Source organism: Misgurnus anguillicaudatus, chromosome 9 (genome assembly GCF_027580225.2).
Source record: "Misgurnus anguillicaudatus chromosome 9, ASM2758022v2, whole genome shotgun sequence".
Classification (NCBI taxonomy): Eukaryota; Metazoa; Chordata; class Actinopteri; order Cypriniformes; family Cobitidae; genus Misgurnus; species Misgurnus anguillicaudatus.
The window spans coordinates 3,910,753-3,926,006 of NC_073345.2; the positions used below are offsets into that span (position 1 = coordinate 3,910,753).

At 37.7% G+C, this 15,254-nt stretch overlaps 1 protein-coding gene across 1 annotated transcript in view; it reads right to left on the reverse strand.

Moving 5' to 3' along the window:
* dpysl3 (dihydropyrimidinase like 3) overlaps positions 1 to 8,709 on the reverse strand; it is a 30,800-nt gene extending 22,091 nt beyond the window's left edge. Inside the window, exons 1-3 of the mRNA XM_055179869.2 lie at positions 8,554 to 8,709; positions 1,462 to 1,550; positions 800 to 984 (exon numbers count right to left, since the gene is read on the reverse strand). Of these exons, the coding sequence (XP_055035844.1) occupies positions 800 to 984; positions 1,462 to 1,550; positions 8,554 to 8,592 (313 nt within the window). The 5' untranslated portion in view covers positions 8,593 to 8,709. The remainder of the gene's footprint in view (positions 1 to 799; positions 985 to 1,461; positions 1,551 to 8,553) is intronic.
* Between the last annotated feature and the right edge of the window lie 6,545 nt (positions 8,710 to 15,254).

Consider the following 15,254-nt stretch of genomic DNA (forward strand, 5'->3'; position numbering starts at 1 on the left):
GGTGGAAACGTCTGGTGATGTAATTGTACAGGAACTTTCAGCGAGCCCCAAGTACTCACGGAAATGCTTGAGAAGCCAAGGAAATGCACAGGATATGTCAGTGTGTTTATCTTCATGAAACAACAGACTTTATTTCTGCAGACAGCCAGGGTATTTTAAAGCCCGCTCAAGTGCATTTGGCACTTTTATTATCCACCCTAGTCCCAATCTCTTTTTACTTGCTCATCTTATATGTTTTAACAAAAAACAAAGTTGTCTTCATACTAATATGTGGAATTGCTATTTCCCTTTAGCTTCGTGTAACCAAAAACAGCCAATGCACATTGGTATGCGGCATTTGCATCCACCGGCCACACCCTGCCGGGAGAGCACAAATAGGCAGCAGGTGCTCCGCATATTCAGCTTTTTGCATTGGGGCCAAGTGGTTGTCTGTTCTGCTCCTGTTGTCAGTTTTTTGGCCGGTTACTCCTCTCAGCTTTAACATCTAAAGAGAGTTTTCCCCTAAAAGAGCTGCACAGGTGTATTTGCGTCTTTTTACTAAGTAAACTAACAGTGGGAGGGGAAGTCACTGGAAATGTCTGAGCAACCATATTGGTATCCCATATTGAGAGAGGCCGTCATTTGCTTACACATGTTCTTTGGGAAAGCACAAAAGATGAATGCAGTCAATAACTGGACTGTATTATGCATTTATTGCGTTTATTTTGTAATAACAATGTACTGAATGTACATAATCCCACACATAGTTTAATATTATTATTTTGTTTGTTTAGTTTGACATTCCACACAGTACTCTTACCAATCATGGTGGTCCCTCCAGCAAGAGCCGCTTTGGTGCCCTGGGTAAAATCATCCGCAGTGGTCGTGCCCCTGTATGGCATCTGGAAGTGAGTATGGATGTCAATTCCTCCAGGAATCACCATTTTCCCATCCGCTTCAATGGTCTTCACCCCACCTGGTACTATCAGGTTATCTCCAATTTGCCTGTAGTTTGAAGTAAGGTGATTATTTAGAAAGACTTTACCATTGTACTAAGGTGTCGGTGATGTAAGGTCTTTAACCAAACATATAGTTTTTATTGTTGTTTACTGTACATGTCTACACTCCCCTAAAGGATTATTAGGAACACCATACTAATACTGTGTTTGAAATAATTTAAGCTTTGTGACATGGTGCATTATCAGAGGATAGGTACATGCTGGTCATAAAGAAACAATGCTCAGGTAGGCCGTGGCATTTAATGATGCCTAATTGGCACGAAGGGGCCTAAAGTGTGCCAAGAAAACATCCCTCACACCATTACACCATGGCATTAATGAGAAATTGAACAGGTGTTCCTAATAATCCTTTAGGTGAGTGTATATGGTTTAAGACAAACCATGTGCAAATTCAATATTCAACATCATTGCTGAGTATTTTCCCCTTAAAACTGGGGTTTTCCAAAGACAGGATTCAGCTTGCTTGATGACTCCATCCTCCATATAGATGTCTGCATAGAAAGACTGGTCATCATTTACAATTCGACCACCTTTTATCAGAAGCCTCTCGCTCTGAGAAGAGAGAGAGAGGGAGAGAGATTAGAATATATACAATATGAGTTTTAAGACAACAGAACAAATTTAAAATGTACTCTTGTATATTGTCAAAAACAATTAATGATTTAAAAAATAAATTGTAAAATATATAAGATTTCATTAGAAACCAGAAACACTTGCGTCTTATAAAAATCAATTCAGCAGAAACTATAAGTCATGAATTATTGAGCTCATGTGTATTAGCGTTTCATCAATGCACAGTCAGCAAAAACTATGAAGCCTGCTGAAAAAATGTTGTTTTACACATACAGACTTATGATGCACAAACAGCTAAAAGTTTATACCAAAACATCATAATCATAATGATCAGAAAGACATTTCTCTCAGTGTATAAACACAGTACATCTTTTCATGTCTCTTAACCATACAGAAGGACAAATGAAATAAGGACATGAACCATTTTGTGTTTTAAACCATGACACACAAGAATTTTTAAAAGCCCCCTGATCCTGTTAAACCTCATCTAATGATCACTGCGAATCTAAGCACTGCTATAGTAATTGTACTATTCTGGCCTCATACCACACACTGTATCATTAAGACTTCTGCTGTGATACTTATTATAAAAAATAAGAACATATTTTTATCAGTTCAGACATTTTTATCAGTATAGCTTAGATTCGCAGTGATCATTAGTTTTAGGGTTTAATAGCAGGGCTCACAAAATTTCAAAATACCTGGTAGCCCTTCAGGACATTTTTTAAAGTAAATTATAAAACGGCTAGTTCCAATACTTGATTCTGATTGGTCAACAGGTGTGCTTTATTCACAATAAAACACTGCTATGACCGCTTCACCCAACGGTTCTATTTAATATCACTGCGCCCTTAGCAACACCCTTAGCAACACATAAACATATAATGATACCAAGTCTGAGAACAGTTTGTTGCTTTTATTTGAGCTTTCATGTTGTTTTTCGCAGTCAGAGACTATTTTTTTCTAGCGGAAGGAATGCTTTTATTGATTTAACTTCATGAAAGTTGCACTAATATTTTTTTTACTTTAATATTGTGTGGTAACGTTTTATAAAAGCAATAAGGTACTCGAGGCAAGTGCTGTATCGTGAATAAGTAACGGCTGAAGGGGTTGCAGGCCCTTCAGCCGTTACTTATTCACGATACAGCACAGCCTCTCGTACCTTATTGCTTACATATTAAGGCAAAACATCTATCAAAACACAAATAACACCTATAAAATAATTAAATTACAATCATCAATACAAATATTTGCCTCTAACTAAACTGAAATTTCTATAAACTTCAGATTCTGAAATATTAACCGAAGTCACAGATAAGAAAATGACACCCGACGTTGAGGGCAACGTACAGGGTTCCTCAATTAGTTTTCACCATATGCCAAATTTTACCAATACAAAGCCTATAGGGCCACAGTTTGCTCTGCTTTTCTTGTTGTTGTTTTTGATGCTGTTGTTTTATTTTTTAACAAACAAAGAATCTGGATTTCCTTGCAAGACAACTGTTCCTGCTCGGCTTGGATGTCACACTGGATATACTTTTGTCAAATATGTTTATTATTATGTTATCATGTTTTATTGTGATTTATTGTGCTACTACGCTGTATTTCTTTTTAGTTATGAAGGCTTAAATGAAAACAAACCAACTGCAGTTTGATTGTTAATAATTGGAATGCAAAATCAAAAAAAAAAGATCTGGAGCTTAAAAAACGTCTCCACCAATACTAATATATGCATCTTCAATTCCAACGTAAAACAAGTGATGCTGTATAAATCCGAAACATGGAAACCAACACAACACACAACACACAGGCTATAAACATTCATCAACACCTGCCTCAGAATGATATTAAACATCTGGTGGAAATACAAAGTCAACAATGTGGACCTGTGAAAAAGGACAAGCCAAGACCCCATAGACTTACAAATCCAAAAGAGAAAGTTGAGTTGGATTGGAAACACCTTAATGCTACATACACACCAAACGCGGGGCATCGTGTTACTCGCTTGGGATTTAACTTTAAATTTTTTGCTCGAGTTGAATTTTCAACTTGGGCGAAGACGCATTTGAGGTGAATAGCGCATGTTTTCGCTGCAAACGCGTCGCCCATATCAGGTCATTCGCATCGCCCCACACGAGGATGCATCTGACCGCATCTTTGCATTGACTTTGTATTTAATCTGCTTGTGCAAATTGTTAAACTCGCGTATGGGGTGAACCCACAGTAAGAAAGCCTGCCACAAACATCTGTATCACTTTAAAGCTTGCTGCGGGAGATTTCATTTTTTACGTGAAAATAGTAATGACACAACGATGTTGAAGGAAATTTTGCGCAACAGATCCAGATTGTCATTGACAAATCAGTACTGCTTGCTTCCTGTACAGTTTGCAGCATTGCGCAACCGCAAAAGAAAAGTGAAAGTAAACGTGCGTTAAAACGCAATTTAAATACCCAATGCCTGAATTACATACATCATAATCACCCAACCAAATCTGTGAGAGAATGCAAAAGCATTGAAATATATTTTTCCTCCCTATAAGTCAAGACTGGCCGACAAGCAGGGCGGAGATGCATTTTGGTAGCCCTACTGGAATGCACAATAGCCCCAGGACATCTGGCTAGTGATTTTGTGAGCCCTGAACAGGATCAATGTTCAATATTATATAGAGGCCTGGATGCAGCACTGACAAAAACCAGACAAGCAGGACACATTCATGGAGATAAATCTCTTAAAGTCTCCTATAATGACTGAAAATCCAGCCAAAAGGGTTTATAATGGAATCAACAAATCCAAACCCTCTGTAACATCTGAAATATAATGTATTACTCAACAACAACAGACATCATAGTGTAAGAACTGTGTTATAAACGCGTGTTTAACATATTTAACTAGTAGTATATAAATGAATAAGGAATTTTGACATTGTGTGTGTGTGTGTGTGTGTGTGTGTGTGTGTGTGTGTGTGTGTGTGTGTGTGTGTGTGTGTGTGTGTGTGTGTGTGTGTGTGTGTGTGTGTGTGTGTGTGTGTGTGTGTGTGTAGGGGGATGTCGAGAGGCAAAAGACATTAGGGCGTGGTACTCTGAATCTACAGCACTCGCTGACTGAATCCGGAGCTGCTGCCTTGTTGCCTGGTGACACAAATATTTACAATACACTCATGAGAGTTTCTCTTTTTTGCTAACAGAAAACACTAATACTTACCAATCTGAATACATCATGGCCCAGCTCTCTTACACACATACAGTCTATCCTATAAATGACTTGTCTGGGTTATTATGACAACTCCGACTGCTTTCTACAACCTGATCTTCTTATTGCCCATTTACATCTTTACACTGGAGCACAGTAAAGAATTCTAATTATTGTATTGCTGGATATCTCTCATATATCTCCTATAGGACATCTACACTGTAAAAAAATATGCAGCATGAAATTAAAACAACTTGCAAGTCAATTCAACCTACTATTTTAAGTTTTGGCTTAAAAATGTTGACATAATTTTTAAATTCAAGTTGAAATTGTCTGTCTTAAGGGCGATTTATAGTTGTGCGTAAATTCGGCGTAGTTTATCCATAGCCTGTGCGTAGCTCTGCGTAGCCTGACGTGCATTTCGCAAAAATTTTAACAGTGCGTCAGATCTACGCGGACCGCAAGCGCTGTGATTGATCCACCAGAACCCCTCCCGTCAGGTAAAAAAACTGCGTCATAGGTGTTTCCGTTTGTGACGGTGAAAACAAAGATGAGCCAAGTTGAGGAGTGATTTAACTCAAACTGCATCAAAAGTCGCTGTTTATTTACTTCCATCATTGCTGGTCTTCTCAAATCATACACAACAAGTTGCTGTTTCTTCTTCGTTTGTGGGTTAACTTGCCAAGCTTCTTCTTCTCTGAAGGTTGCGCTGCTACTGTGGTTATGCGCGTGGATACTGCCTACCAGCGGTTTGCACTTGTGTTTGCACGTCGACGCGGAGGACGACGCAAAAGTATAAATGAAAACTGCCGCGGAACCTACGCCGTCGCGGCTACGCCGTAGGACCTACGCACGACTATAACGAGCCCTTAACTTATATTTTCAAGTTAAATTAATATAAAACAATTCAGCAAAAAATGTGTTGATTTGACAAAAATGCTGCAAATTTTTTACTGTGGTATGATAGCACCATCAAAACATCACAAATAACGAGATTAAACCAAATTCACTTTATAACATCATAAAGGTGAGTGCTTTAAAAACCATATGCGATATACGAGTTTTTGAGGCAATCCATATTTCTGCTGTTATCCACCAGGCGGCGCTCTTATCCAACTTACTGTCTGTTAGACTTTGGCTTTACATTGAGTGACACTGGGTGTTTTCACATATAGTTCAGTTTAAAAGAACCAAACCCAGTTCACTTAAAGTGAATCAGCTGAATGTGACCTCAGTCCTTTTAGTGTTCACAATATAATGGACTCAAAAGAGGACCTAGTTCATTTTTTGGTCCTCTTCAGAACTGAAGTGATCCCAGACCTTTTCTTGTTCACATCAAAACTTCATAAGAACTCAGATCCCAGCTTTCTGTGCAAAAGTTGATTTTAATACAATGTCCAAACGACACGCAAAGCGGACCGGGACCTCATTGATTTCACATATCAAAATGAAATCGAACCACAAAAGAACCCAAAAGCGAACTGTACTCAGACCACCTCCTGAAGTGGTCTGAGTTCGGTTCACTTGTGGGTCCTTTTAGGGGGGTCTGAGATCACTTGGTTTGTTCACATATACACCCTGAACTGCTCTGAGAGCGTTTGGAGGGCTCAAACGAACTAGGTGTGAAAACACCCTGAGTGTCTTTTAATTAAAAACATCAAATTTAAGTAATAGAGAAAATTTTCTGGCCGATTGAAAAGATTTATTGGCTGGTGCATGCATATAATAAAAAAATCAAAATATCGGCCGATATATCGGCCTCTGGAATATATTGGCCTATCACTAGTTCTTTCATCTGATATATTGTTTTAATATGTTTATATATTTAAAATGTGACCTTCTTTCTCCGGGCTGTGCAGGAAAGAACAAATGGATCCTTCACAGCCTTGGCTTTCCAGAGATTCATTGCGCCTGTCACAGCTGGATATTTCATATTAAACATTAAAACCTTTTTTTATCACTTTGGGTGTGCATTATTTTAGAATAATTCAACGGCCCGTTGTCAATTATTCCTTAAATATATTATGTTTTGGATTAATATGATTCTGTGTATGTTGTGTTTTACTTTTGTATATTTCTAAGGTTGGTTAATTCGATATATACTGCTGGTTAGTTTAATCAACATTAACATGTCATGTTTTCTAAAGTAAAATATTTTTTTCTGGTCCCGTATTTATTTTCTATAACTCAAAAACCTCTCTGCTGTTTTCCACTGATAGGTGCAACTATGCAGCCTCTGCTGTCTCATTTCAGTTCTCTTTATGGAATTCAGAGGTTGCGTTTGAAGGATGCGCCCTTCGGAGGATCCAGCCTTAGAATTGGGACACAGCTTACATGTTCTTCTTGGAGTCTCAATATTAAACTTCCTGCACGAGGGCGCCCTCCGGCTTCATGTATGAATGGAAACAGACTGAGTATGAATGACTGTAGCCTTCAGTGGCTTGTATTGTTGTGTTTGGAATAAAAATGGATTAAATAGTACTCCTCCCTGCAGAAATTTAAAGTAAATGTTTAAAAATTAATCAACATTTCTTCAAATATGGACACTTTAAATTTAAAGCCCAAAGGGACGTTGTTTTGTCAAGTGCTTTCATGACAACCATGCATTAGTATTTTCTCAGTCAGTGCAACTAAGGGTCATATTTCATTTTAAAGTTATGTTCTGACACAAATGATAGACATTACTGTCACTATAGGATTTTCAGAATAAAATAAAGGTCAAAAACTGAAGCTTAAGACCTTTTTAATGATGTGTATAGTTTGTTGAGGTAGTACATAAACTAGCAATAACTTTGTATATAAAAAAACGAATGTAAATAAAGAGTGCTTTCAGGGCGTCGACCTCCTTGTGCAGGTTAACAGTGGTTATTATTACAATGATTTCCTTACAACAGGTAAAAGACTGGGCAAACAACATTTATATTAAAAAATAAATGAGATCAAAGCAAAATCAAAATCTTTTTACCTACCGCCTGGTTTGGCAATCACTGGTTTAGACAACTCTACTCTACTCTCAATGACATAACACACTTTCATACACAAGAATAAAAAATACTAGCAAACATTTTTTCACATTTTTCCCTCAGTATATTTGCCCTGTACAGATCCTCTGTGATGCAGGCCTTATAATGCTGATGTGCAGAAATAGATCAGTCTGAGCTTTACAGCACTGAGCTCGCATCAGTCAGAAGATGCAGAAACCACACCTCATCTCTACACACAACACACAGACACTACACAACACACTTCTGATCATACATAATCAACATCATTTAAAAAGCGTGAAATGTTAAATGGTTTTGTACACATCGTGGCACGCCTGTCTGTGATTGGAGTGCGCAGTGTTGCAGCATCAGGACCATACAGTTAAGCTATGACCAAGACAAAGCATCACTCCAAAAACACATCACTTCAGTCATAAAACATCCTTTACATCACTGTATGTGACTTTTATAAAACATTTGATTTTATATGATCATTGTGTCACGTACAGTGCTTTTTATATACGAAACCGTTATATGAGATATGGGTGTGATTTTACCGCGGCAGTCCACAAGAGCTCAGATTAAACCTATCAGATTTATTTATTTTCGCAATAATGAAATATACATTAAGCTTTATAAAACCCATTGCAATAAATCACAATCACGAAAATGCGTTTTAAAAAACCTAATGTCAGTTTAACGCATTATATACGAGCTCTCTGCAGCCCGTCACGCAGTTCGCTTCAAACACAAAGCATTACATTATAATATGATGAGTGTGAGGTAAATATAAATAACTGTAACTTACAGTAATCTTGGGGATATTCTTTTTTCCCTGGTAAGACATGATTTGCTGTAGTTTGGGGATGTTTGATTCAGTCTGATGTTATAGCAGTTGCTCACACTCGATCTGATGATGGGCTCCTCCCTCGGTGTCATGTCTTACTGTAACCAGCAGAGGCGCCAGCAGCAGCAGCAACTCCGACTCAGTTACGTCACTCGGCTCATTCAAACATCCACTTCAAAGAACCGATTCACAATCGGTTCTTTTACGTCCTCACAGACGTAACACTTTATATGATCAATATTATATGTTGTCAGTGCACATTATCACATTATCAAGTGTAGTAAACATGTTTTTTTGGTGTATTACTTGCAGCAGTGGTTTAACTATGTTTTTGAAAACCATAGTTATTTTGTGATAACCATGGATTTACTACAGCAACTATGTTTTTTTTCTAACTGTACTAAAACAATGGTTAATTTTTGTGTGGGTACAGGTTCTGATTCATTCGTGAATCGCTTGAATCTGGATTTAAAATATCAGAAACGAATCATTGAATTGTTTTTTTTAATCGGTTCAATCGGATCATTAGGAAGAACTGCGTGGTTCGCTATTGTCTACTGAATAGTGGTGTCAGACGGTGTTATACAGGCCCTCACAAATACTGTTATCTGTTAATAAATATATTTTTTACATCTTTAATAATGATCAGAGAGTAAAAAGAGACAGAGATGATGGTAAACAAAGGGTGTGTGTGTGTGTGTGTGTGTGTGTGTGTGTGTGTGTGTGTGTGTGTGTGTGTGTGTGTGGTGGACAGCTGGTCAGCCCCTCCCTAACATTTGTGTGTGATCAGACTCCACACACACACACACACACACACACGCGCGCACGCACGCACACACACACAGTAGGCTACTACCACATTGTCTCATTCGTATGACAAGAGCTAGGACATCTAACAAAATAAGGTATGGGGCGGTTTCCCAGACAGGGTTTAGATTAATCCAGGACTAGGCCTTATTATAAAATCATATAAGCCCAATTCTGGCATCTTTACACTGGCTACCAGTTAAATATCGCATACATTTAAAAATATCACCTGTCACGGACTGTCTTTTTTCCGTGGCATTCTCACGGATTGGTTACTCATTTGCTTTTTCCTATTGTCAAACCATTTTCGCTTTGGATAAGGGTTAGATTTTGTGCTTGCGTTAGTATGTCACTTTAACTATTGGTTTATACTATTTTTTCTGAGTTATTCTTTTATATTTTTTAAACTTTAAACAATTGTCGCCTGGCGTTGGGGTTAGAGTTGGGTTTTGGTAAGGATGTCATTCCATGTAAATCTAACCCTAAACCAAAGAGACAATGGTAAGAAAATAGGACAAAACAGTTGAGTAACCAATCCGTGAGAATGCCACGGAAAAATTATCAAAAAAATCTGTGACATACTTATGCTTGTCCGTAACCGAGCAGATATTTAACAATTATACTGTATGGCAGTTGCATTACATGCGAGTGGCCCCTATGCTAATAGGATTTTGTTTCTCTTTCCCTGTCTCACCCTATTAAAAAATCCAGCTATGACTAAGCTGAAAGGCTGGAAGACCAGCTGACCAGCTATGCCAGACTGGGAGGACCACCTTAAACCAGCTACTGCCACCTTAAACTAGCTAGAACCATCTACCAGCTTATGCTGTTCTTAGCTGGATTTTTCAGTAGGGCATCTTCGAACCCGAGAACTTACAGACTCGGTTCCTGCTGCCATGAAGCTTATCACAGCCCTGATCTGGCCTTCCTTCAACATGATCCCCAGCCAATGTCTGACCAACGACCACCAACTCACCTGTATATATTTATAAATAAATATATTTTTCAACCTCTAAGGAGTGAGCTGGCATTGGCTTGACTTAGAACTCTCTTCTATGCGTTACATTATTACGACTCTCGCTAGTTCCTGCTTTTATTAATGTAAAGCTGCTTTAAAACAATTAAAGGTGATCCCATTGTATTAAACTTTAGTTAGTGTGTAATGTTGCTGTTCGAGCATAATACCTGCAAAATTATAAAGCCCAAAGTTCACTGCAAGGTGATATATTTTCTTTAACATAAGTCCCCTTTCAAAGTCTACAGCGAACAGCCAGTTTGGACTACAGCCCTCTACTTCCCGGTTAAATAACGTCAATATAAAAGTTTTTGACTAAACTCCGCCCACAGGAATATGTTAGTCGACAGCTAAGCTATCGAATCACAACACACTAAACAAGCTACACAACCAGCACTCGATACGAATTTCTGAAGGAGGGACTTCATATAACAAAGACATCAGCCTGTTTTTGGGACAGTGAAAACAGCGCTATACAGAATAAGTTAATTGTGTGAAAAATAATGAGTTTTTTTTACACGTGAAACATGAACACGTGTTATATTGCGCACTGTAAACACAATCAAAGCTTCATAAACACAGAAAGAACAGGACCTTTAAACAATTGTGAAAAGCGCTATTTAAATAATTGATTTGAATAGGACAGTTAAACATTACTGGTGTGCATGTTGAGACTAAACAATGGCACTGATATATATTAAGATATGTAAGCAGCTCATACATGCAGTCTAGGACTAGGTTTAGGTGGGTAGCCGCCTCGTTGAGTGTAATGGCTGTGTAGGGCCCCCAAGAGCACATATGACAGCTTGATTAATGTTAATGGACTGCAGGATGTAGCTAAGTAAAATCTGACTGCAAGTGTTTTCTTACTAAAAATAATGATCATCTCTTTCGTTTTTGACACATTCAAATCTAATTTCATCTGATTACACCATAACATAAAATCATCTGAAACCAGATCTGGCAACAGAGACAAAATTATTGTACAAACTCTGACAATCATTTGGATACAATATCAACAGAACAGGATAAAGTACATAGCCTTGTGGTGAACCTATAGAAATATTTGTCATGTCCAATAGGACTCTATAAACTCTAACAATTTGTTTCATATCGGTTAAAAATGAATATTCCATAAAACTAAACCATGATTAAGATTAAACTGACTAATTTGTTTCTCCCTTAAAATAACAGGGTGCGAGAAATTAAATGCAGACAAAGTCTACAAACAAAAGCTGCGCCAAGGCAACACTATTTTCCAGATGTCGACTAATAGTTTTGCATCCGCTTCTTTCAGCACGATGTACAAACTGCAACGGATCTAAAACTGATCCAACATCTGTCATCAGATTCTTTTTAATCTCTTTTTCAAAAGCCTTCATGATCAAGGGAATCAAGGCACTAGGACAGGAATCATTTAACAATTCCAGCGTTGTATTTTTAGGTATATGTACAACAATTGAAGTTTTCCACAAATCAGGTACCAGTCCTAGATCCAAAGAAGACTGCTAAGCAGTTCAAAACAGTGACTCAGTGTTCTACCACATTTGCCATCTATAGCCTTCAAATGTTTTAATATGTCAGATGGATTTAATTTAAAATGATTACAATAACTATAGTATTATCTTTAAAAAGTGATGAGAGGCCCATAACTCAATTTTTGTATGTTTTCTTTTGTGTTCCATTTTCTATTTTTGTTTTATCCCTTGGTTAGGTTCTACTTTGTGCATATGGTTGATTTGTACTTGGGAAAACAAAACCGTAATATATTTTTGCATGAATCTGCTGCCCCTGAGTATTTTCTACCCTCTGGCCATGACTGTCACAATTGGTTTCAGTGGTGGGATCAGCCAGTAGAGGGCAGCAGTAACACATTTTTTTCTTTCGCCAAGGTCTGTTATGGGACAGAAGAAAGCAGCACAGTTATAGCTATGGGAGGTGATGATTCTAAGAATCTATCAGCTTAAAATAGCTTACAGGATGTTACCATGAAGGATTTAGGAGAAATGTTCTGTGCACATATGCAAATGCAACAGTAGAGAGATAAACGTCTGGATAAGGACAGCTCCACATGAGGCAAGATGGAGAGCTCTGCAGAATCAGTTTACTTTACTTCAGGAAGAGGTCCATACAAGGACTACACCTGCTCCCCCTCCGTTTACCCCCTTAGATCCAGGAGGTGCCCAAAGTGATGTTCCCCATTCAGAAATATAATATATAACCTCATTCACACAGCACTTTGGTCCCAGAAAATACCTGTAAAATTGGCAGACAAGCAGACCGACGGAAAATTTAAAGTTGTGATTTTCTAGGCAGATATGGCTAGGAACTATACTCTCATTCTAGCATAATAATCAATGACTTTGCTGCCATAACAGCTGCAGGATTCGCAATGATATTATGCAGTGCCGGGAAATAGTCCCCTGCTATTGAAAGTTACCAAGGGAACCACTTACAGGCGCTGCATAATATCATTGCAAATCCTGCAGCTATGTTACGGCAGCAAAGTCCTAAAGTTTTAAGTAGGAAAAATATTGCAACTCTATGGTTACTTTTGAGTGCAATGCTAATAAATGGTCTAATCCATGGGTCTTCAACCGGGGGTCCCCAACTGCAGGGGGTCCGCCAAATGATGTTTGACCACAAGCTATTTTTTTGCTAAAAACGTAAAACATGTGTACAAAAAAAACGTTACATGTCCCCTTTAAGTTGTGGACGTGCGTGGCCGCGAAGGCGCGTGTTCAGTTTAGCAAGCGGACCAAAATAAAATATCTGAAGATTATAAATGTACACACAGGAAGCAGCAGTAGCGACAGAAAAGGCATCATAAAACAGATAAATCTTATAGGTATGTGTGTCTTTCTTTCAGAAAGTTATTTTAGAATCAGTGCGACATTGTCTTATCTAAGTTATATTTCCGAACTTGGACGGCTGTTTCACGCGGTTCAGATTTAATATAGTATGGCTGTGTGACAATATGGTTTGATTCTATTTATAAAACAGTTCCAGTTCTTGGTTCTGATTGGTCAATAGTTGTACTTTACTCCACTTTGCATTGTGCCTAATACGAAAAGGCAGCCTCTCGTATCTTACTGATTACTTAAATATCAGTTTTACACATTTAGTATCAGGGGGTCCCTGCTCCATGCCTCTCTCATCTAAGGGGTCCCCAACCCAAAAAACGTTGAAGACCCCTGGTCTAATCAGATTCAATGGATTATACTAAGCTATGGTAAAAGTGCTAGCGCCAGGCCCAGAGATCGGCTGAATGGATTCCAAAACGGTAAAAATCAAATGAAAAATAAGTACATTTTCAAAAAAAGTGGAATGTCCTTTTAAAATGTATATAAATACATATGTTAGTATCACATATCTAGATCCTCTGGATATATGAATGGACAGTTTTAAAACATATATAAAATACTCATATTAAAATGTATATAAATTAGGGCTGTCAAAACAAACATGTTAGTGCAACTTGTAAGATATTTGCAGTAAAATGTGCAAAAACCACTAGGCCAGTGTTATATATTTTGTCCAGCTGATTACTATCAATATCTGTAATGTTTTCAACTACTTGAAAATCGTGAGAAAATTGCCATTCAAAACATTGACACGGGCCAGTGCAGTCTCCTCTCAATGACGTTAATATCCATGTGACCCTTTGTCACCGCCTTTACTGACATAAAAACCACATGACAACAGTGGTCGAGTTTGAAAAAATAAAACAGTGGTCGAGTTCTCTTGGGAAATAGAGGTTGCAAAAAGAATTGAATAAAAGGGTATGATTAATTGTGAGCAGTGTATATTAGAGAAAAATATTTCTCTCATAATGAGATTTTCCCCCATTTTAAAATGATTCTTCTCCAATGAAAGAGGTTGGGTTTTTGTAGATTTTTTAGAGTAATGATCAAAATTATTAACGATGCAGATTTATTTTCACAGCCTTCTTTGGTCATAGTTACAAAGGGTATGAATAATTTTGAGCTTGACTGTGTATATATATATATACATTATATATATATAGGGGTGCGTGGGGCACAAACTAATGCAGGGTGCTACGATAATTATTTTATTTGTACAATCATTTTGACCTATAATTTTTTTCATATACTACTGAAAAAATCCCATACTGTACGAACATTTCCAAATTTTGTGACACTTCAAATGGTCGTTGCAATAATAGGGCTTCTATCTTATAGATCTATCTGTTGATTCTAACATCCTAATTGTGAGGAGAATGTAAATTTGTGTAATGCATGTCTTCTATCTCTTGGTTTTGGCTAGAATGGATACAGCTAAATCTCGTGAGGTTTGGGATCGGATTAGAATAAAAACAGTGCTCATTCGGCGAGATTTTGTGATTTTGGCAGTTGCTGTTACCCTTCTTGCCACAACTCCATCTCTTCTTACATTATGTCTTCTCGGCCAATCATCATTGAGAATGACTCTCTGTTCTCCAGGTGTCTTAGGTACACTTAGTCAATTATCTACTGGAAAATCTACAGGCAATCAAAAGTTGTTTGTCTAGACAAAATAGCTGAATTCTGCACAACTGCCTTGAGTACGATCATTTTCTTCTGAATATCATAATTTTGAGGTTCTGGTACGATACTTGGACATTTCCAATCTAACAACAATGGTTAGTTGTAATATGGACCGTTGTTGCACAGGGACCAGCTGTATTTTTCAGGTATTGTTTTTACACTGCCAAAAGACGCTCTCGTACAAATTTATGGAAAGGTATAATGTTTTTCCATAGAGTTATTGATGAAAGAGTGTTTTGGTGGCATGTAAGTAAATTTTTTCATCATGTTTTTTTTCGCTTGAGTTGGTTGTG